The following is a 24999-nucleotide window of genomic DNA, read 5'->3' on the forward strand; positions in this document are numbered from 1 at the left end:
AAACTTTTTTTTTTGTGCGTTTCCATGTTATTGAAATAGCTGAGGATTTTTTTTTTTTTATTGAAGATACATCTTCAAAGTAATACGTTTTGCAAATACTATATGTTTAACAAAATTGTGCAGTGGACAAGAACTTTATAAATTACTAAAATATTGAGAGTTTTTTATATCCTTCTTAAGATTTACAATGGAAGTTTCATGATTTTTTACATAATTAATAGGATGAACAAACAAATGTACAGCTTTTTAGAAATGATTATTGTGATCATTTAGCAAAAAAGATTTTTGAAATATGTGCAAAAACAAATAAGCCTTATAATTTTTGTTAAAATTGAAATATTCTTAAGCGTTTTGATTTTTTTAATGGCATTAAAAAAACATTGATGGATCAGTAAGCGCATGCAAAGATTCCGAAGAAATACATATTTTATTTAAATGCAAAGAAAAAAAAACATTGAACTTTGAATGTGATCTGACCCCTAGGTATTGTGATGTGGTTTCACACAATAAATTTAAAGATAATTCTAATTTTGAAAAAGAAGAATGTATTATCAATTAAGGAAACTGTTTCTAGAAAAAATGTTATTACCAATTTTGAAATGTGATATAAGGAAGCGCGGCTAAATCGAAATCATTGCTGCTGCAAGATCAACTTGATCGTTGTTGGTATAAAGAGTGTAAAAGTAGTTTGATTAATACTGTGTGTTGTTTATTACTAGTTACATGGGTTGGGTGTCTTTAAATTTAGGTTGTTTACCTTGAAATTAAAAAAAAAAAATCAAGTGGATTATTTACTAAAACATCAATTTCAACTTTGACGCCTGAAGAGAAGCTCAAAATAAATAAACTGCAAAAGGACTATATTTTGTTGCCCAGCATTACTGACTATAGCTTTCTTCATTTTAGCTGCATAAATATTATTGTGAATGCTTTACACAGCGGGCACACCCACTAAATTAAGGCACGAGCCGCCACCTGCTCAAAACTTGAAAATGTCCACTTACATCCCTTTGCTTCTCACTGTCTCAAATCACCTTTCATTGTTAAAACTACTGAAAAACATAACTGAAACTTAAATTTTATGTGGAATTAATTTTTCTTATTTTTTTATGAGTAATGTGATTAATATGAAAAATTTGGATCCATAATGACCGAGATATGGGCCATGAACCTTAGGTTGGTCTTATTTGGCGCACTTGCCCCTAAGGAATTTTATATTACCTACAAAAACGCCTCTGTATTTATTCACTCTCTGTTAATCAAGAAAAATTTTGTTTTACAATTTTAAATAAAAATGTTTTAGAAAGTTTCAGAGCGGTTGTTGTAATATTTATTTAAAAGATAATAAACACTTATAGGCGAAAAATTCTTTTCTTAGTAGCCTCTGTTACTGCTTGATAATGTTCAAAGAATGCTGTAATTAGAAGTCTACTAACTATTAACAATAATCATACATTAATTCTGTAGATTTCGGTCATTATTTTACATTTTAAGTACGGAGATTTGATCATTCATTAACTTGTGCTGCCCTCTCGTAACAAACCAAGTAACCATTTCGAATAGTAAATTTTTTTAAGTGTCATCAACTACTAGAACAGAGGTTACAAGTAATTTTATATTGGGTCCGGATATTTTTAAAAGTGTTCTTGAAGGTTCAGAAAAATAATAATAAAAACAAATTTCTTGCTAATTCTTATTTGCATTTTCACTTCAATTATCTGAGGTTCACAAGAGCAACTACTTATACGAGAAGACTCTTGATTCACTTTTATTCTTCACCGAAATCATTTTTTAAAAGGAAGTTTCATTTATATGGAACTAAACATAATAGCCAGTAAAATGGCTAACATTTTAAATATTTTTTCGAAACATGGTTACTCCAAAATTCGTCGACGGATGCAGTTTTATACGTCTACAAGTAAATGTCTTCGTGCAAAGCTATTATCTTCATCTGCTGTTATGATTTTGAAAGGCGGAAAAAGGCCATGCCCCGGCTATGACTTTTGGAAGCACTGGGCACGAACACTATTTGGTGCTCCCTCCCCTTCACTCCTCCCTCGCTTATACAATACATTGAAGCATTGAAATATTTTGGATTTTTAATTTATGAACGAGGTTTTTTTTATATTTTTCGTTTTTTTTATTTTTATTTAATATTTACATCTTGTTGAAGTGCGATATGAAATTACTTCCGTTTTTAAAACTTTAGATATAGGTTTTGCGCCGGGGCACCCTCCTGATTTTGGTGCCCTGGGACTGTGCCCATGCTTTAATCTGGCTTTGACAATAGCATGTATTATTCGTTCTTCGACTGGAGAAATTTGAAAAGATTATTTTAAGGTAAGCTACAGCATCTCTATTTCTGCGAAAACTTGGCATCTTGCTGAAATCTCCCTAGTGAAATGCGGCATGAATTTGAAAGTATTGCAATGACCATATCAGAGCAAAAATGGTTGGAAGATTCTTGATTTGCAACACCTTTCTTAAAGATATCGATCGCTCTTGTGTTTGAAAAAAAAAAAAAAACACTTTTTATCAGAGTGGAGCCCATATGTACTGCTATCTACGGAAACATATTTTTAAAGAAATGTATTTATACACTTTATGCTTTAAAAATATTTTTAGTGGTCCAGTTTTCAACTTCTGCGGTCCAGACCCAGATCGCAGTCTGCCAGTTTCTGCTACTACTAAAATTTTTATTAATTGTTAAAACGTTTTTCCTTAACAATCGAAAAATCATTGTTGCTTCTTTATAAGATTAAATTGCTTGTCTCTCTCTGTGTGTGGGTGGTTTTGAACCTTCATCATAAATAAACGCCTACAAATTCTTATAATGATGCTAAAATAGTTTTTTCAGAAAAAATATTTACGTGACAATAGGTTTTAGCATAATAAAACTTTGGTTCACTACGAAAAATACACCACGATAAAATTAAAGTGAACCGTAACATGCTAATTTAGCTCCTAAAAGACATGTGAGTGCTTTTTTCGTCTGCGTTTCTTCAACAAGTTCTTTCACACACCACCAACACAGTATTTTCCATTTTCTTCCTCCCCCGCCATAAGAACAGTATCTTATTGTTTAATATTTATAGATTTTAAAAATAAATCATGAGTAAAAATGAGCTATCGGCGTGTTTTTATTGAAAACTTTACTAATACTTGTTATTTATACCACTAGAACTAATAATATAAATTATTATAAACTGAATATGTAATTATCAATGCGATCAGGAACATACTAGTGTATATGACTTTAATGGCAGGTACTCGTATTTTTTCTGTTATTTGAATTTGATCATTGCTCAATTTTTGGGACTTAGCATTTAGAGCTTTAAATTTTAGTGCATTATTATAAAGTATTTAATTGACGTTGAAAATAAAATTCAAAAATCAGAAAGCAATTCTAGTCGAGTTGTGGGTTGATAAGCGTGGTTTTTTCCTTTTGATCTTTCCTGAAGTGATGCATAGGGAACCATTTGCCTTATCTGTCACACCCTGCAAACATCAACGTCAGTGATTGTGAGAAAGAATCATAAATGAAGGTGAATACATATTAAATTTCATTGGCTAATGTAAGGTAAAACTTTAATATGACAAGTGTATTTTCTTTAATACCCCTCTCCTTCTTTTTTCCCCTTTTTTTTTAAACTTAGGACCATGTTTTTTCCCCCAATCAAGCAATAACAAAACTTTTTTTCATACGTGTTATGTCTTACAAACTTGGTTTTCAAAACATTAAACTAATCTCTTAAGAATACACTTTTTGTTCAACTCCTAGAAAAAAAATAGACGGTTACTGCATATTTTATCATAAGTATCCCTATGTAATAATGAAAGCTCTTTTACGAAAACGTATTTTGTTTCTAATTCAAAAGCTTTTCTTCTATTAAAAGATCATTTTCAAACCCCCAAAGATTTTTTTCGACTGAAAACCTTTCTTTTTATTGCTTAAAAAATACTGTGATTGCATATTTTTTGTTCTCTTTAACTAGATCTTAGTTGATATCTTACTTTATTAATATGAAAGCCATGACTCTCAGTTTGTGATATCTGTATAAAGTGTTACCCTACGATGCACAAAAGCAATCTCCTCTGCTATTATTGATGTAGCCTTTTTAGAGCCCCCCCCCCACTCAAATTATTTTTGGAGGAGTTGTTTTTCCATAAATCAGTTTTGTGGATTGACTATTGATTTAAAACTAAAACTATATTTCGTAATTTAATCCGATCATAAGAGCAGTTTGAAATATGAATTAGGAATTAAAGAAGCATGAAATTAATTAAATTTATGGGAATAAAAAAAGCATGATGTTATTTGCACTTATTTAATTCATGCTTGTAATTCCGCATATCATGATAAAACATTTGTCTTTTAAAAGGTTTCTTTTCTAAACTTATTTTTAATATTTTTTTAGTAAGAAAATTAGCAGTCAGGGACTCAACCAATGGGGAGGGAAAACTATAAAATTTAAGTTTTTCACACAAGTGGTGTTTAGTTCATTATCGTACTTCAAAAAGTCACCTGAAATTGAAAATATGTTTAGATATTTACTTCTGAGGAAAACTGGAAGTTTCTGGTTATTTTCTCAATTTTATCCTTTTTCCCTTTTGGTCTTGGAGACATCCATAATGCCGAGAGATTTCTACAATTGCAAGATGGTTCAACATGATCCTATGTTTTCAAAACAAAGTATCTGTTAAGTTAGAATAATGAAAAAATGAGTCTTTCAATACCACAAAAATATTTCTTATTATTTATAAATTACTTTTAAATCATAAAAAAAAACCGCCTTCAAAAAACACCAAGGAATTATAAAGCAAAAAATAACCGATTATACTTACATACTATTTCCTACCCAAAACTAGAAATGAAATTTATTTTACAATTCCAGTACAAAAATCAATTAAACTAAACACCCAATTAAAAATTAAATATTTTAATTACTATACGATGAATTTTTTTAAATACCTAACTAATTATATATGATTTCTTAATTTTTAATAGCCTATTGAAGTCGGGGTCTCCTATAAACTACTACCTAACGTAACTGACAACCCACCAAATCCTGAACTAAGCACTAATTTAACTAAACACGAAATTAGTCTTTAAAACTAAACCTACTCAGTTACGTTAGGTAGTAGTTTATAGGAGGCCCCGACTTCAATAGGTTATTAAAAATTAAGAGATCATATATAATTAGTTAGGTATTTAAAATAATTCATTGTATAGTAATTAAAATCTGTTTAATTTTTAATTGGGTGTTTAGTTTAATTGATTTTTGTACTGGAATTGTAAAATAAATTTCATTTCTAGTTTTGGGTAGGAAATAGTATGTAAGTGTAATCTGTTATTTTTTGCTTTTTAGTTCCTTGATGTTTTTTTGAAGGCGGTTTTTTTTATTTAAAAGTAATTTATTTTTTGCTTTTTAGTGGTATAAATATAAAATAATTTCGTAGGACTTCGTACATGACGTTGAGGCCTTTCTTACGCGCATGTCGAGTAAGAAAACGTTGAGCACATGAGTCTGAAAACAACTAAGATGAGCACGATAGAAAAAGAAATAGACTACAGCGTCTCGAGACTTCCGACGACTGTGAAGAAAGAGTTTTCAAATGCGCAACTATATACAAAAGAAATTTTGTCTTCATTATTAGTTCGACTTTATCAAAGTTTACTTTCTGAAAGCAAATGCACGAGTCACTAAAAAAACAACAGAAATCTCTTGAAGTTTAAAATTTCAAAATTGTAAATTTTAAAATTATAACATTGTAAATTGTAAATTATATTTCACAACAATACGTATCACACAACCCTCGATAAAGCTGTCATTGATTTAGGAAAATAGAACTTTGCGAAAGGACGAGTATACATAGCTCTCAGCATAGTCATGACTTGACAATGAACGAGCATTAGCAGAAATGCAACAATTGATACATCTCATTTCTAATGAAAAGTATAGACTGGATTCAGTATTTAGTTAGAACCATTTAAATGTTTACGTCTACAAATAAACTGCAAATTGCGAGTCGTAAAATTGTAAATTATAAATTGTAAAATTGTAAATTGTAATTTATGTTTCACAAGAATGCGTGTCATGTAACTCGTGATAAAAGTCGCATGGTTCTTCAAATGCCCCCATTATAGATGAAGATAAGAAATTCCACTCGAATGAATTTTATGTTTGCTTCAGAGAATCCTTGATTCAAAATTTTCATTATGATTACTCTAAATAATAATGTTTTTTAGTACTTTATTTCACTATGGGTAAATAAAACACATACCTTTGTTTTATGGCATTTTTTTTAACAATGGGTTTTATATTTAATCGTTCGTAAGGGAAATTACATGAAATTTATTGTTTTTTACCCATAACTTTTCTCTAAAGAGTAAATAGGGTAAGTCAAAGATTTGGAACCTTAGAGTAAAGTTAGAGCACCACCTATCCAAAAAAAAAAAATCATAGAAACCGATTCACTAAGTGAGACGATATACAAAGTTAATAAAGTACAAATAGCTTTAAATCTGAGTATGATATTTGAAGAGTTCCTTCAATTTCATCAAACCTGAACTTGATTACCATTAGACCGCCGGGGAAGTATACCGCTTCAAAAAAAAAAAAAAAAAAAAAAGAATTTTCCTAATCGGTATAGGCAGAGGCGCGCACAGAAATATTGGGGGCCGTTACAAATGACTTTTCGGGGCCCCTCTCTATATTGTTGACCCTTATAATTCACCCCTAGTTTTAAAAATGTTGGGCCCCCTTCATTCTCAAACCCAGGGCAACAGATGTTCTTTCTCAGCCCCCCCCCCCATTCGTGCACGCCCCTGGGTACAGGTGTCTTCGAGTATTTGCAGAACATTGTACAAAGAAAAAACTAATCCGACAAGTTCAGAACGTCCTCCTTTTTTTTAAGACTGCTAATTAGTATAACCCTAATTTCAAAACAAACTGGCGGCATTGTAAAATAGTAAATCTAGAATACTGGTCAAACTTGAGAAATCAGACACCAGTTACAACGTATTATTCAAAAATATAAGTTAAATCATTGGCGGAGTTGTGTTCTGTATTCAATTACCCTTGGATTAAACGCTAAATATGTTTAAAAACTGAATTATCAAAAAAAAAAAAAAAAACATTTATTGAATAAATTAAGTTATTTTAGTTAAAAAATATATTAAGGTAATTGATTCAGCTATTAAAGTAGCAAAATATATTTAATTTACTTCTTTGCTACGTAGTAAAACATTGGTAACACCTATAAGTAAAAATTAACAGGCGGCGAAAATTAATCATCCATATGCCGCGATAATTCTCGTTCAAGACGAAGGCAAACCCCTCTGCTGTGAAAATACGCCGGTCACGGAAATACACCCGTTACGTTACCTGCGACGTATTCCGCCCGCTGACGTACTCTAGATTACGTATCCACAACGTGGGAAATTCAAAGTTTCATCGATTTCTCCGAGAACCCTTATCAGATCCAGACCAAATTACCATGGGGCCATCTGGGAAGTATACCCTTCCAAACAAAAAAAGAACTTTTCAAATCGGTCCAGTAGTCTTGGAATAATCCGAAAACATACATAAAAAACCGCATGACGAAATCATAACCTCCTTTTTTGAAGTCGGTTAAAAAGTATTACTAATGAATTCTTTGAAACATCAAAATACGTTTTAGAAGTCAAATAACACAATAAAAGTAGATAAGATTTTAAATTTTTGTAATAATGAAAATGTTACATAACTGTTCGTGCATAAAGGGAAAATATGCTTACCAGTGAGACTAAATACCAAGCATATTCTCTTCCCGTCATATTATTAGCTTCAGCCTTAGATCAGAAAACATATTATTAGAAAATTCTATTAAGAAGTACACTGTTAAAAAAAAACTGAAAGTTCAGGTAGTTTTCTGACTGATTTTAACAGAATATTTCCGTAATGCTTCAAAACTTATTTTTTCCTTCCAACAACAGAAATATCACGAAAGGAAGTGATGAAAACAGAATTTTTCCATTTCTAGGGTTGCCGCTGTGCTATACTTTGTTAGTATTCTGATTAGCCTTCAAGTTATGTTAAACATCGCTTTTTGATAGTACTTATTAAATCGCACTGTTACATGTTGTTAATTAAAAGCTTATTTAGAATAACAACTCAGATGCCGTAGACAAAACAGATAACTTGCTATTTCATGTCTGGAAAGTAATATACTAGTACTAGAAACTGTTTTTACGCCTTTGGGCTTTGTAAGTTTGGAAAAATGTTTGCGCCATTTTCAGATAGGCAGATGTGTTTTGATCGCCTTGGTGATTTGATGTGGGTTTTACTGAGTCAGTATTAGAATATTATTGCGGTGTATTATTTTGCTCAATACTTCGAAATTCTATTCGTTAGACGACGTTCATCGTCGTCGACGACAATTCTATTCGTTAGTCATATTGTGTGTTCTAGCGGCGAGAATAGTTTTAGGATCTCGTGTTATCCATTTAAAATAAAGGCTATTGGATTACTTGTGTCCAGATGCAATGGAGACACTTAAATTTAGCAGCGCTGGTCACATGTAAGTATTGCTGAATATCTTTGTAGATGTTAATATACAAATGTATTTTTCTTGTTAATGTGCATTTGATAGAATTCCGATGGTAGCTGATTTAGAATTTATAGAACTATTATAAAGTTACTGTTTTTGCTCTAACGCGTTGTATTTTTGAAAGTCATTAAAAAGTTAAATGGTCAACATTTCGTATCAACCGGAGATTATCGTGGTGTGCGAGCAAGACAGAAAAAATCACTCAGTTTTTTTTTTTTTTTTTTTTTTTGACAGATTGAAGGTAAACATTTTGAATCTCTAAATAAAAGTATTTCTTGCTGTTATATTTTTTGCGAAAAGGCATAGTAGATTGTTAATCTTTGAAAATACAATTACAATTTTGACAAGAATAAGTTTTCTTGACTATTTAGAAATCTGGAAACATTCATTACTCCTTTCGGGATTTCATTTATAATAAAAAATATAAATTATTTAATTTATTTCCGTAGGATCTCATCCAACAACTTATTTGAGATTGTTGCAAGTTTCTTGTTAAAACATTTCGGGTAAAACGAACTGATTGATATGTTTAGCATAAGTATAATGCTTATGCACTAAAAATCTATGTTGCTATTCCAATGAGTGAAAAATGCGGAAATCACCGAGGGGGGGGGGGGATATACATCATCTGAGCAAAAAATTCTTCACGTGTATGTCAATGATTCTGTTTTTAAACACAGTAAATTGGTATGCGATACTCTCCATCAGGTATATTATTCCATGATAAAGTCAACCGGTTTTTGATGGTATTTTATTTGACTCATTCTGCAAATAAAAATATTCTATTTTTCAAGTATGCTTTTCCATGCCACGCCAGAATATGTACTAGGAGATGTGGAAGGAAATATCGAACAGCATCAGCATCAAAAATTGGTGTTATATTTAAATCCACTAATTTCCTTGCTGGTACTTTTCGATTATTTTTATTCATCTGAAGGTGCAAATTTCGAGATAGATGCCTTGAAAGGTAAGTTATCAAGCAAAAATTTCACTTAAAATATATGAGTAATAAATACAAATTAAAAAAATATTAGTTTTTGAATAGTTAACTATTTTTCTATTATATATCATTTTAAACATAGGATAGAAAAAGAGAATGACATTTCAGTAAAATATGTGGAAATGAGAAACGAAAAAATAGCGCAACGAAAAATCAAGAACCGAAAGTTCTGTAAAGACACAGAAAATATAAAAACGGAAAAATAGATGAACGGAAAATTTAAAAACGGAAAAATAGATCAACGGAAAGAAGAGAAATGGAATTTTCGTTAAATCACGGAAAATTTATAAATGGAAGAACAGAACTAAACGGAGAAATGAGAAATGGAACTTCTGTTAAGTCACGGAAAATAATTTAACGGAAACGTAATATTTACGGCAACTTTGCTGCCGGTACTTTATCCGTTATTTTCAGGAAATTTTTTTAACAGTGTACATTAAGGGATAAGAACTTATAAACTTTGAAAGCAAATAGATTATATATATATATATATATATATATATATATATATATATATATATATATATATATATATATATATATATATATATATATATATATATATATATATATATATATATATATATATATATATATATATACTGTTAAAAAAACCTGAAAGTTCAGGTAGTTTTCTGACTGATTTTAACAGAATATTTCCGTAATGGCTTCAAAACGTATTTTTTCCTTAGAACAACAGAAATGTCACGAAATGAAGTAACGAAAACGGAATTTTTCCATTTCCAGGGTTGCCGCTGTGCTGTTCTTTCTTAGTATTCTGATTAGCCTTCAAGTTATGATAAACATAACTTTTTTATAGTGCTTATTAAATCGCACTGTTACATGTTGTTAATTAAAAGCTTATTTGGAATAACAACTCAGATGCTGTAGACAAAATAGATAGCTTACCATTACATATCTGGAGAGTAATATACTCGTATGTCGAAATTGTTTTTACGCCTTTGGCTTTGTAGGTTGGGAAAAATATTCGCGCCATTTTCAGACAGGCAGATGTGTTTTGATCCCGCAGGTGATTTGTTGTGGGATTTACTTAGTCAGTATTAGAATATTATTGCGGTGTATTATTTTGCTCAATACTTCGAACAATTCTATTCGTTAGTCATATTGTGTGTTCTAGCGGTGAGAATAGTTTTAGGATCTCGTGTTATCCATTTAAAATAAAAGCTATTTATTGGATTACTTGTATCTAGATGCAATGGAGATACTTAAATTTAGCACCGCTGGTCACATGTAAGTATTGTTGAATATCTTTGTACATGTATACAATGTATTTTTCTTGTTAATATGCATTTGATAGAATTCCGACAGTAGCTGATTTAGAATTTATATTCTATTATAAAGTTATTGTTTTTGCTCTAACGCATTGTATTCTTGAAAGTCATTAAAACGTTAAATGCCAACATTTCGTATCAACCGGAGATTACCATGGTGTGCGAACAAGACAAAAAAAAAAAAAAAAAAAAAAAAATCACTCGTTTTTTTTTTTTTTTTTGACAGATTGAAAATAAACATTTTAAATCTCTAAATAAAAGTATTTCTTGTTGTTATATTTTTTTGCGAAAAGGCATAACAGATTGTTAATCTTTGAAAATACGTTAAAATTTTGACAAGAATAAGTTTTCTTGACTACTTAGAAATCTGGAAACATTCATTACTCCTTTCGGGATTTCATTCATAATAATAAATATAAATACTTAATTTTTTTTATTAGAGTCTCATCCAACAACTTATTTGAGATTATTGCAAGTTTCTTGTAAAAACATTTTGAGTAAAACAAACTGATTGATATGTTTAGCCTAAGTATAATGATTATGCATTAAAAACCTTTGTTGTTATTCCAATGAGTGAAAAATGCGGAAATCACCGGGGTGGGGGAGGGGTATACATCATCTGGAGCCACAAATTCTTCACGTGTATGTCAATGATTCTTCTTTTAAACACAGTTAATTGGTATACTCTCCAATCAGGTATATTATTCCATGATAAAGTCAACCGGTTTTTAATGGTATTTTATTTGACTCATTCCGGAAATAAAAATATTCTATTTTTCATATATGCTTTTCCATGACACCCCAGACAATGTACGACGAAGGGGATATCGAACAGTATCAGCAGGGATAATTGGTATTATATTCAAATCCATCAATTTTTCTGCTGGAACTATTTGATTAATTTGATTCATTTGAATTTCTTGATTGATGCTTGAAAAAGAGCTGTATGGCAGGTAAGTTATCAAACAAAATTTTCACTTAAAATATATTTCAGTAATAAATACAAATTAAAAAATATATATAGTTTTTGAATGGTTATCTATTTTTCTATTATATATCATTTTAAAGATAGTATAAAAAAACGAGAATGAAATTTCAGTAAAATACGTGAAAATGAGAAACGAAAAAATAGCGCAACGAAAAATCAAGAACCGAAAGTTCTGTAAAGATACAGAAAATTTAAAAACGGAAAAATAGACGAACGGAAAATTTAAAAACGGAAAAATAGATGAACGGAAAATTTAAAAACGGAAAAATAGATAAACGAAAAATTTAAAAACGGAAAATAGATCAACGGAAAATTTAAAAACGGAAAAATAGATGAACGGAAAATTTAAAAACGGAAAAATAGATCAACGGAAAGAAGAGAAATGGAATTTTCGTTAAATCACGGGGAATTTATAAACGGAAGAACAGAACTAAACGGAGAAATGAGAAATGGAACTTCTGTTAAGTCACGGAAAATAATTGAACGGAAACGTAATATTTACGGCAACTTTGCTGCCGGTACTTTATCCGTTATTTTCAGGAAAGTTTTTTAACAGTATATATATATATATATATATATATATATATATATATATATATATATATATTGAAAAAAATATGTAATTATTATTATTATTATTTTTTTTTTTTTTTGAAATTTTTTGATAGCTTTTGTATTTATGTTTTAGCCTTTATGCATTATTGTATTGTCCTTTCGAAGAATCTTTGGTTCCTTATTTTTTCCTTTAAATTTACTTTTGCATTCCCGAATAATATACGAACGGGTTATTCTAAATTTGCAAGATTTCATATTCTGGAAAGGAAGAATTGTTTATCAGTTAAGTATTCGATATATATGACACTGAGTCACAACTACTTTTTAAGCAGAAATTTCCGACTAGCGACAATGAATTAAAAAATGTACAATTGATCTTGTTGGCTGATCGAGATGAAGTTTCTTTGAAATTTATTGTTTATTCAGTACAACAGCATTTTTATTTTCTGCACGATCAGTTTTGTATAAAAGTAGATCACATCACGAATTCAAAAATAAATAAATTAGGTCTTTGAATTTACATTTTGTTTTATTTTTCCCTAAAAAATTGGGCGTCAAATATTTGCGCAATATTTGTTAAGTTACATTTGTTACTAGACATAAAAATGCTCTATCTTTGTCAAATTACTTCATCATAATTTGGAAAATAGATGCTTACTAGTGATTAATCTATCACTCTAACTATTTTAATACATTTGGCAAAAGTATCGGATTTAATCGAATAATTTTCAGTTTTCTGAAGTGAGCATTTTTTCTACTTGTAACTTTTTTGAATACATTTTTATAGCTTTTTGCTGAAATTTTGAAGAGTTAAAAATGAAGCCACAAAGCATCCTTTGCACAATTACATATTAAGTTTATGCAAACGTTTGAAAGAGCTCCAGTATTCCTTTAGTGCATTTATGTACAACCTCATAAATGACTCATATACAAAAAGGAAAAATATTTTGAATATTAATGTATCTAATTAATAATTTTTCCTATCTCATTATATCATCAATGAATATTTCATTTTAAGATTATACATCTGTAATGAGAGAGAGAGGGGGGGGGGGGGTCAGTTTCTGAGATGCGATCTTTTTTCTTTCTTTTTTTTGTGCGGTGTATGAAAATTTCAATCAGATTGGGACTCAATTGACGATAATATTTATAAAACGAACGAACGTTTTTTATGCGATTTTTTATGTGGTCCCTATTTACCGCACAAAAAGAGTTTTTCGTGTATCTCAAAGTGTTAGTTTCTGTAGCTTTCATTTTGAATGCATCAGTTCAGATGTTTGTCTTAATCAATTTATCAACTGGAAATATTCTTTCATTTTCACTCAAATAAATTATGGCTGTGGTAAAACAATTGTAATGCTGAAACGTTACTTTGTTTCTGTTCATAGCTTGAATTTTTGATAGTGAACTTTAAGAACAAGATAATTTACTTACAACTTCCAGCGCTAAGTTAATAGTGTTCCTTGGACCGACAACGAAATAAAAAGAAGTTTCACTTGATTTCATTTTCAGTATTTGTTCTTGAACCAGTTGACGCTTTGCTTCTACTGTCAGAATAGTGGCTCTAGTTGCAATGTTTTGTAGTAAAGTAGCTGATTTTTGATCCATATCTACACAAAGGAAATGAAAAGTAACGTTTACAAGAAAGCTATGAATGAGGTTCTCTATTCAATTACTAATATTATATATGTTGAAATGATGTAAACAAAATATTGAGCAAGCAAGCATGAAAAAAAATTAATAAAATGTCATGAAAGTTGCCTTTAGTTCTTCTCTTTAATGCCCTAGGATCAATTGATTCAAGGGTTTGTGTTTTTGTCAAAATGTTTCTTAATTACACCAACAGTAATAATAAATATTGTAGAGACTAATTTGACTTCAGAAACTAAATAACACTATTTTGACACATATACCAGGTTGAGTCAAAAGTTTTTTTCGTATTTTCCCTGTTCTGGACTGGCAGGCCTGAATGTAACATATGCAAATTACAGTTCCTACGCAGCTGATCTAAAATGGTAGAGTGGAGTTTGACCTTGGTAATCCTCATCAGTTGCAGTGATTATTTCTCGTACCTGTGTAAGACGTTGCTGTCTCTCGAAATGGCGGATGATAAGCTAGCGTGTTATTTTGCGTTTCCTGTGGAAAAAGGGTCTTAATGCAAGGGCAGCGGCAAAATAAATTAATTATGTTGAGGGTCCAGGTTCTGTGAACGAGTACATTGCTCAAAATTGGTTTAAGCGTTTCAAGGAAGGTGATACGACCCTTGAAGAGAAACCAAGATATGTTGACAATAACGAAGTTTTGCTGGAAGCTATCAAACACCAGCCGAGTTTTAGCACCTGAGCATTACCAGCAGAACTTTGTCCTTCCCATCAATCTTCCCCCAATGTCGATTGTTTACCATCAGTCGACACCTCCACTAGCTGAGGCTCGTTGTGCATTTCTTTTGCAGGTGAAAATGCGAAAAACTTTCGACTCAGCCTTGTATATCGTTCTTGTAACTGAATATAGAGTATTTAATGTTCAACACTTGAAGCAACTAGTACAAAAATAGTAATACTTTAAATACAGGGTGACAAGAAATAACTTGAACACATATGATACATCACAACATTAATGCTAATGAAATAATTATGACCAAACTTCAAAATAAATATGAATGCATTGTTTCACCAAATATATTTACGAATTTTCTAAATGTCTACCTTTAGCCATAATACAGCTTTAAACGTGTCACAAAATTTTCGGCTATAGGCAGCAACTCACTTACTGATATTTTGTCCCATGCCTTGCATAAGGATTTCTTAATTGATGCCAAAGATTTATGAGGTTTATCACACACACTGGTTTTCAAATCTGGGAATATTGTGGCCATTCTTGAGGTCCAACGAAGTACGGAAAATGTGTCTTGCACCAATCTTGAGTGCCTGTAGCTCTGTCTGCAAGTGCGAAATTCTGTTGGAAGGTCCATTTTTTGTCTCTAAAGTTCTAAAAACGCATAAAACTTTGGCATCCTTAAGAAATGCTTAAGCATGGAACGGGATAAAATATCAGAAAGTGAGTTGCGGCCGGTAGCCGAAAATTTTGTGACACGTTTAAAACTATAAAGGCTAAAGTAGACACTTTAGCTTTAAGACACTTTGAAAATTTGCAAAATAATGCATTCATATTAATTTTGAAGTTTGGTCTTAATATTTTCATTAGCATTAAAATTATAGTGCATTATGAGTGTCTAAGTTAATTCTTGTCACTCTGTACAGTATCACAAGTTGGTTTTTGAAGGAAAAAATTAGGAGAAATAAGCTAATATGTTAGCACTAAAAAACTAAGCACTGAATTGAAAATAGAGTTAAAATAATAATATATTGTAGCAGTAGACAGATAAAAAAAAACTCTCTTCATAATTTACTGAAATATTTAGTTACTTTTTTAGAATGAAATATTAAAAATGTTTGAATACAAAGTTTGCATATAAGTTTGATAGAATTGAGTAGAAAAGACGTCAGATTTTAAAAGAAACGTAGTACACCGTAATTTAGTATTTAAGAGCCAGTTTTTATAAGAACCGGGTAGAAATGGGGTGTTCGAATATACACCATTTTTGGGTTTGGCCAAATTTTTATGGTGGATTCTTTAGAAGATTTTAGAAGATACATATTTTATCTTTTCCTCCGAAAAACTTCTTAGGGACCTGTAAAAATTCGTAAAGTGGAGCCCGACGTAGAGGTTTTCGAAATCAGCGATTTTTTAAATGTGTGTTGACAATATGACATTTAGTGCCTAAATTGAAATATATCGTAAATTTTGTGGTTGACCTTTAGTACAGCCTTTCTGGGGTAATCAAACTTGGCCGAAAAAAAAAAAGAAAAAGTGCCATGTTTGAGGCCCTCTGGTTCCCTGCATTCCGGCTCAACCATGGTTTTTGTACGTAATTTGTGTAAGAATATATATAAATTATTCAATACCCTCACTAGTTGCATGACTCACCCTCTGAGCTGCCAAAAAATGGCAGTTTTGTATCGAAAAATGCAAAAAAGTGCAGTTTATCTCAGTGCAATGAGGTTCAGTGTAGAAATGGATGCCTGCATTTCAAACTAGAGTATGTGTATTTTCACAAACAAGTGACAGAACTATGGGTAAATTCGTTTCAAGAACGCAATACGTATTTCAAAACAGTAAAATGACTATTCCGTTTTCAATTTAGTCAACCTATCCGGGTTTAAACTTTCCTAAAGGGACTTCCAGATACTATTTAAAAAACTAGTATAATCAAAAACTTACCATAAAAAAGTTATAAACTTGCAAATAGACTGATTATGCTTACTCTCATACTTTATAATATGATAACTAGAAGCAAAGTGAAAGAAAAACATCAAAATATGATGAAAAATGTACTTTTTAGAGGCCTGTATCTCAGTGTTGAGGATTAGTATAGAACTTGATGCCTACATTTCAAACTAAGAGTGTATGTCTTTTCACAAACAAGTGACGTAACTATAGGCAATGGTTCCCTCTGATTGCTGACCCTCTGCAGGCTCATAAAATGCACTTCAAGAGGAGGAAATTGCATAAGAGTAAACGACCCATTCAGTTAGTTGTACTCAAGCTACAATGCTTTGTCTTGTATTTTTTTACTGTCCCACTAGTCAGTTATGCAACTATACCCTTGTTTCATAATGTCATAGTATTGCTTTTATCATATCATCTATAGGGTCTGGTGGGGGAAAGTGGTCAATGGGGTAAAGTGGTCATACGTCAAATAAATTACTATAGCTTGGAAATAAGTGTTCGAATGAATGTGAAAATTTTATTTTAGGTTCGGGGAGTTAGAAACTACATTTTGAATACAAAATTTCAGAACTGGCAAAATTTTATTTGGCAAAAAAAAAAATATTTTGCGTAAATATGAAAATTTTAAAAATCTAAACACCTCTTTTAACTTTTTTGGGAAATTTTGTTTGTTAGAATTATGAACAGATTGACGGCACAGAAAGCTTCCTACATGTCTTAAGATTGCTCACTCATTAGCAGTTAGCTAAATATATTTTAGATAATTTTTTACAACAATTTCAGTAAGATGGGGTAAAGTGATCATAATATTAGGCTTAACGAATATTGTTCTTCTAATGTCACTGAATCTTAAAGTATAAGGCAGATATAAATTAAATATTAATTTCACTTAATATGTATTGTTCTTACAGTAAATGGGGTTAAATATGCGAGTATATACGTATGCATACGCATATACTCGTGTAGGCTCGTATATAAACGTATTCACGTAAATGCACCAATAAATATTTATATGGGTACCTGCGATATGGGTATTTTTTGTCTATGCAGATATACATTCGACTATACACGTATATACTTGCTTTTACTCGTATGTATACGAAAACTTATTTACTCAGGTAGACACGTACTCGAGTAGATACTTACATACAAGCATATGATATACAAATATACTGGGTGAGTTTAAACTCTTGGGAAATTTTTTTAAAAGGTTTTAGAGGGGAGGATAAGAAGCAAGAATCATAAGGAACATATGGTCATAAACACAATGCTGACGCGCTACATGCATGCAAAGCCAAAGACGGATGGATGCAAAACAGGTCACAAATTTGTTACACTAAGACAATTTTACACAACATTTTAGTTCGTAAGAAAGTTTTAAAGCGATTGAAGAAATTTGCGGCCTGCAGCTGTAATACATGCGTCACAATCACAAAGCACTCTCTGTTTTAATAACGAGACTTTTGAAAAACTTTCATCCGTCGCTGCGCCTTTGTCGCGTTGCATGTATTAGAACTACTACGGGCCGCAACTTTTAACAAATGCTCCAAATATTTCTTAAAAACTAAAATTTTTAGTAAAATCATCTTTGTGTAAAAAGTTTGTGACCTATTTTGCGTCCATCAGTTTCTGACTTTGTGTGCATGTAGCGCGTCAGCGACTATAAGCTCCTTATTATTCTTTGCTTTTTATCCTCCCCTCTCACACCCCTTAGATTTTTGCTCAAGAGCTTGGATTCACTCTGTAGGCATACATGTATATAAGCGTATATACTCTTGTTTACATATATGTACTTTTCTCCGCACGCACCCCACCTCTTAGCCGTGGGCCTTAGGTTCCATCTCACGGGGGGTCCGCGTAGCGGGCCCCCCGCGGGACTGAGTGCGGCGGTTGATAGTCGTCTGTGCTACGGACGGGCTTGGTGCTTATTGCGCCGGGGAAGGTCACCATACTGAGCTTCCGCTCAGCTGGGTGTTTACCCCTTAATGTGTGGGTCTTGCTCACCGTGAGATACGGTATATCTCCCCGTACCTCGTTAACATATATGTACTGGTGTATACACGTAAATGTACGTATATACGTCTTTTAAGGTATATAATTGTGTTTACACGTATACATACTTATATACTCGTGCTTCCATATATACATGTATATACGTGAGTAGACATGTACAAACACGCATTGGATGCATCCACGCATTAACTCGTGTATACCCGTACATACATTTATGTACACATATGTATGTACCCACATGTACACTTGTACATATATGCGTATATACGTCTACTATACACATATATACTCAGGTATGCACGTATATACTCGAGATACAAGTGCATACATGCATATGACGTTCGTTTATACGCATATATACACGTGACACGTATATAAACATGACACATATATACTCGTGTAGACACGTCAACACTCCTTTAGGTAATCACGTATACATGCTTACATACTCGTGTATACACGTATATACGTAAGTAGGCACGTGGTTGCATGTATCTGATGTATACATGTATCTACTCATATATGAACGTGTTTACTCATGTTTACACGATATACTCGTGTATACACACATATATTAGTGCATATACTTGTAACCATAAAAATAACTGAAATATACAAATATTAGGGTTATTTAATATGGTTTTTGCATTTATTTTTAACTATGACCACTTTACCCCATGCTATGACCACTTTCCCCCATCCCATGGGGTAAAGTGGTCATAAATACAAAGGGAAAAGAAAGTGTTATAAAACTAATTAAATCAATTTTTTTCTTCTAAACTTCATTGTACTGTGTTCTTTAATAATGCAATGTAAAATAACAGCAAAAAAAGTTGAAGTGTTTAAATAATTTGTTGTATTTATTACCCACCAAAGTTGAAAACCTACGATTTTATGACCACTTTACCCCACCAGACCCTACATATAATAAAACAAGATGTTTGTGTGTGTGTGTGTTTGTGGCGCGCATCCTGGGAAAACGGTAAGGCCTAGAAAGATGAAATTTGGTACACAGGTGCTGTTTTTGCCGAAAATGTGCAACTCGGGCTTCGATTTTTGATATTTTAATTAGAAAAAAAACTTATTTAATGTTTTACGTGTTTTTTTGCACTTTTTAGTACTTTTTACTTCACAGACCCCGACACAATCGCACCACACAAATATTTTTTGTACTATACTGTAGAAAATTTAATTTTAAATATGATGAATGAAGAAATTTTGAAGATAGAGCAATTTTTGTATTTTTTATAAATTTTTGAAAAAACCTTTATTTTGCATTTTTTTCTGGGTTTAATTATTTTCGAAACCCATCCTGCAAAAAGTATTGAACCCTCAAATCTAAAACTTTAGTGGGTAATAGCAAAAACACTCCGCCCCCATTAGAAGAAAAAAGTTTTTAAAAATACGCAATAGTTTTTTTTTACAATATTTTTAATGACAGAACACAACGCGAGCTGCTCGCTTGCCGGCTGGTTCCGAACTTACCTCATCACGTGATCCAACTGAAATCGTTTGCCTTCTCTTCACTTTTTTTTTTAGTTTTTTATCTTTTTGCAAGCGCTACTTTTTGAACACTGCGGGGAACAAAGAGCCTTTTTTATGCGGGCTATTTTAATTAAATAAATAAAGCCCGCGATTTTTTGCATGATCTTTGTTTTTGGATTGGCGGTTAGGTTAGGCAGATATAGAGATAGATAGAGGTTGAGTGGACAAAAAATGTTTTTGTTTTCGAATTAATACTTATATATATAAAAAAAGATTGTACTTTCAGGCGGTTGATATGCATAGATCGTATAGATTGATAGATCGACAAATATAGAGGTCGATATAGTAGATGGACAGCAAGAAAAAGGCATGCCCGTCATTTAAGGAATTTCAACGGGGTGTCAGTGCCCCCCCACACACACCATGACTTTGAAAAAACAATGCTTTCACATAAAAGTGGAAGTGCTTTTTGTTATTTTTCGAAAAAATTTGCATAAAGAGTACGTCGTTTGTGTCTCCCCCTCCTTTAAAAATATTCCAAACGACGGAGAAAATATTTTATTCAAACTACTAATGATATAGATAGATATAGATTGATTGATACTGCCACGAAATTTGTTTAAGCAGCCGCCGAAGGCGACAACATCAGCGTAAAAAGGCGAATGATAATACTGATGTATAGAGAAAAACATTGATTAATACCGTCGCTAAATTGTCTAAGCAGCAGACGAAGGCGGCAACCCTGGCGCAAAAAGGCGAATGGCGTAAAAAGGCGGACCAGCTGGTCGCCGCAGGCGGCTAGTAAGTAATAAAATAGGATTTCGTAATTATTTCCTATCATTGTAGTTTAGTGCAAAGAAAAAAGTGTGCGAGTAAGCATAATCAGTCTATTTGCAAGTCTATAACACTTTTATGGTAAGTTTTTGATCAAACTAGTTTTTTAAATATTATCTGGAAGTCCATGGAGGAAAGTTTAAACCCGGATATGTTGATTGACTTGAAAACTAAATAGTTCATTCTACTGTTTTGAAATGAGTATTGTGTTCTTGAAAAGAATTTGACCATAGTTCTGTCACTTGATTGGGAAAATACACATACTCTAGTTTGAAACTTAGGCAGTAAGTTCTATGCTGACCCTCAGTGCACTGAGATATAGGCCTCTAAAAAGGCCACTTCTTATCATATTTTGATGACAAAACTGCTATTTTTTCGCAGCAGTGAGCATTAACCATGCATTTAATGAGCCTGTTTAATAATTCATATATATCACTGCACAAATTGCTCGCAAAACCTATGGTTGAATCTCAGTGCATGTAACCAGTATGCCTCAAACATGACACATTTGCACTTTCTTCGGCACAGTTTAACCACCCCTGCCAGGATCCACTGAAGACCAGCCATAAAATTTACGATATATTTCATTTGGGCACTAAATATCATGTTGTAATCACAAAGATTACTTTTGCTGATGCTCAATGCGCTAAGATAATTGAATATTTAAAAATGTCTATTTTAGAAAAACCCTAAGTTGGGATCAACATTCGGAAATTTGTGGGTAACAAAAAACGTTTTTGGAAGAAAAGAAAAAATATGTGTCTTCTAAAATCATTCAAAGAAGCCACTGTAAAGTTTTAGCGAAATCAAAAATAGCATGTATATGACCTGCCTGACTCTTACAAAAACTTGCTCTTAAAGCGTAAAGTAAAGAACAATTATTTAAAAACAAAAAACAATCTTTGTGAGGTAACACACAAAGTAGTTCAAAAAGCATGAAAAAAAGTAGGGCAGATGTGGGAACAGTGAGACAGAGAGAACAGGTGAGACAACATCAATTATTTTCTGTTGAGATATTTCCAACCTTCTAAAAATTTTGAAGAGTCAGGTCGACATATTGTGAACAATAAGAAAGAAAGAAGTTTTTTTTTCAAGTATCATGTAAGAAAAATAACTATGCCAGCTTAGTTTCAACCCATCGAAATAAAAAATCTCCGTTATTTGTTGCACTGTTTAGATAATCTTTACAGATTGCTGTTAATAATATTACATTAGCCTAATAACTAACGTTTCTTTTAGCAGTAGAATGATGTTTTTTACTTTGTCTGATAATGGCAGCTATTGAATTTATATTTTGAATTGAGGGAACAGTGAGACAGGAGCTGCGAAACTATTAATTCGTTGCTCACTGCTGCCATGGTACTTTTAAATTAAAAGTGGAGAAATTATACGTTTTAAAAAATTTAATTACAAATAGCCTGTTGATGCAAACAATAATAAAATAAATTTGAAAAGCCCTGCATCAACAGAATAAGGATGCTTGAATGGATTTATGACTTTTATAGTTATATAATATCCCATAAATATTTCCGTTTCGTACTTATTCTATTTACTTTTGTTTTTTATTGTTTCATTGCAATATGCTAAATGTAATAGTATTTTTCCACATCACAAAATTTGAACATGCCTAGAAAAAAATTAAATCAGATAAGCTATTTTGTAGATTTTTTAAACGGCAGCCTTTTTTTAAAATTGAAAAAAAAAAACATCGAAGCTTTTGAATGAGTAATATTCAAGTAAATTAATGATACGATCCTGAAATGAGTAATACTGCAATTTTTTAGTTCAATTTCTTATTTTGTTTTGTTAGTCATCGATAACAAACGAGCCTGGAACGGATAGTCTAGTGCCAGTCCCTGATGACTGATATGGACTGAATGGGATGTATGGGATGTTCAGTTTTAGCGAGGCCGTGATTTTAGTCACTTTTGACTGATGTGAAAGCAAACGTGTAAACTGGTTCGTTTGTAAATTTCTGTCCCCCCCCCCCAAAAAAAAAACATCTTTTGCAAAAAAGTAGTGACAAGTTCAGTAAATATTTCGCTCTCTTACCGATGCTTTTGTCTAATAATACACCAGTTGTCGTCATGTTTTGATGCGAAGCGATATCTCTCACAACCTGCGTAATGATGTAACCGGGTGGAGGAATGAGAATCAAATATTGCTGTTCAGCTTCAGTTAAATCTTTCCACTCCATAACTCCTTTCATCTTGCCATACGTTGCGCTTACCGTTGGAATACCCTGTTTCCTAGCCACTCTCTTAGCTAAGGTTCCAGCACGATTACCAGTATCTCTTGGTCTGCGTGTTGTATCGATGATAAAAGTGGGATTAGCAGCTAATATTCTTTCACATACTGTAAAAAAGAGTGAAAAAAATAAGTTTTTTTTTTGGACATGTGATTTTACACAGTGTGGATTTGAAGATCAAACCCAATTGTAAATACAATGTCAATATACATAATAACGAAATATTTTGTGGCTAAGTAACTCTTGTACCGCTGAACCTAAGCTAGATTACTTTGACTAACCGTTGTTTGAGGCAAAACGTTTTGCAACTATGTATTATTTAATTTTATGCACAATATTTGAAGAAGTTTTGAAGTCTTTGATTTTCTTTTTTGTTCTGAAGACATTTTTCATTCTCCATTGTGGATAAAAGATGCAATAATTTGCTTAAATTTGATTTATTTACATTAAAAAAAATATTATCTTATTTTCAATCTATAGCTTAAATTAGATAGTAAACCTAAAAACTTCATCATACTTAAGTGAGAAATTTTTCCTCTGAAAAGTTATCTGTTAGCTTATCTGCTTGAAAAACATTTTGATTGGCGAAAATTGATGAATATTCATAAAATTTCTAAACGAACTTACGATATTCGTTATTTCATAGCAGGATAATTTATTTTGTGATCTTATCTAACGAAGTGAATTGCCCAATTTTGAAATCAGTGTTCAAGTAGTCTGATGAACAATTGTGGTTGAAGGAAATCATTTACGTAATTTTTGAAACAGAGAATGTTTTGTGTTATTGCATAACGTATTTCAACCATTTTTTAAATCAATATTAGAAATATACTATATGATTTTCACTTTCTTCTAGTCAAATCTATTGTAATTATTTAATACTTGCTTTAGTGATTTTTATCCTTACCCCACACTACCTGCACCTTATTATTCTGAGACAGAATTCATTTTATCATGTTCACTTCTATGAGCATAGCAAATACAAACATTTCATATTTATTATGTAAACATATTTACACCTTATTTGAGGTTAAAAGAGAATGCAATATAATCAATAATTTCTTCAACAAAGAAAGAATACAAACTTTCATTGTAATACTGGTTCAATTTTGGACCATACTATTACCTGAAAATGACTAAAATAATATTTGAATAAATAGACACTACTAATTGATAATTTTCTAAGTTCTTTGAATTATTACTTTCAATATGAGGCAGTGAGAAGCAAAAGGATATAAGTGGACATTTTAAAGTTTTGAGTAAAACGCGTTTGAAGTTCCGGTCCTAGGTAGGCTTTCGTTGAAAAGTTTTTCTAAATCATGCTGTATAGCCGCACATACCAGGACTACTCGTACTATCTCTTGCCTCAAGACAAAGGAGAGCTTCACCTACCATTTGTACAGGTTATCTCCAATTTTTAAATTTTGGCACTTACATTCCTTTGCTTCTCACTGCCTCATATGTTAATTATTATTTTAATATTTTTAATATAAATAATTTTACGATATTTGAATATAAGTTTGATTCCCGTTATGAGATGAAAGCTTTGGTTTTTTTAAGCATAATTTTAAACCTTACTAACCGAAAATTCATTTTGAAAATGATTTTTTTTTCTTCTACCTCATCAAAAAGTAAATTATTCAAGCAATCACTTAGAAAGACGTTAACTTTTGCTATACACCTTCCTTACGCGAGAGAGCAG

At 31.6% G+C, this 24999-nt stretch overlaps 1 protein-coding gene across 1 annotated transcript in view; it reads right to left on the reverse strand.

Moving 5' to 3' along the window:
- LOC129218906 (ionotropic receptor 25a-like) overlaps nt 1–24999 on the reverse strand; it is a 61153-nt gene that overhangs the window by 31689 nt on the left and 4465 nt on the right. Inside the window, exons 4-7 of the mRNA XM_054853226.1 lie at nt 23102–23404; nt 13862–14037; nt 7781–7834; nt 4556–4675 (exon numbers count right to left, since the gene is read on the reverse strand). Coding sequence (XP_054709201.1) covers nt 4556–4675; nt 7781–7834; nt 13862–14037; nt 23102–23404 — 653 coding nt within the window. The remainder of the gene's footprint in view (nt 1–4555; nt 4676–7780; nt 7835–13861; nt 14038–23101; nt 23405–24999) is intronic.

Source organism: Uloborus diversus, chromosome 3, assembly GCF_026930045.1.
Source record: "Uloborus diversus isolate 005 chromosome 3, Udiv.v.3.1, whole genome shotgun sequence".
Taxonomy (NCBI): Eukaryota; Metazoa; Arthropoda; class Arachnida; order Araneae; family Uloboridae; genus Uloborus; species Uloborus diversus.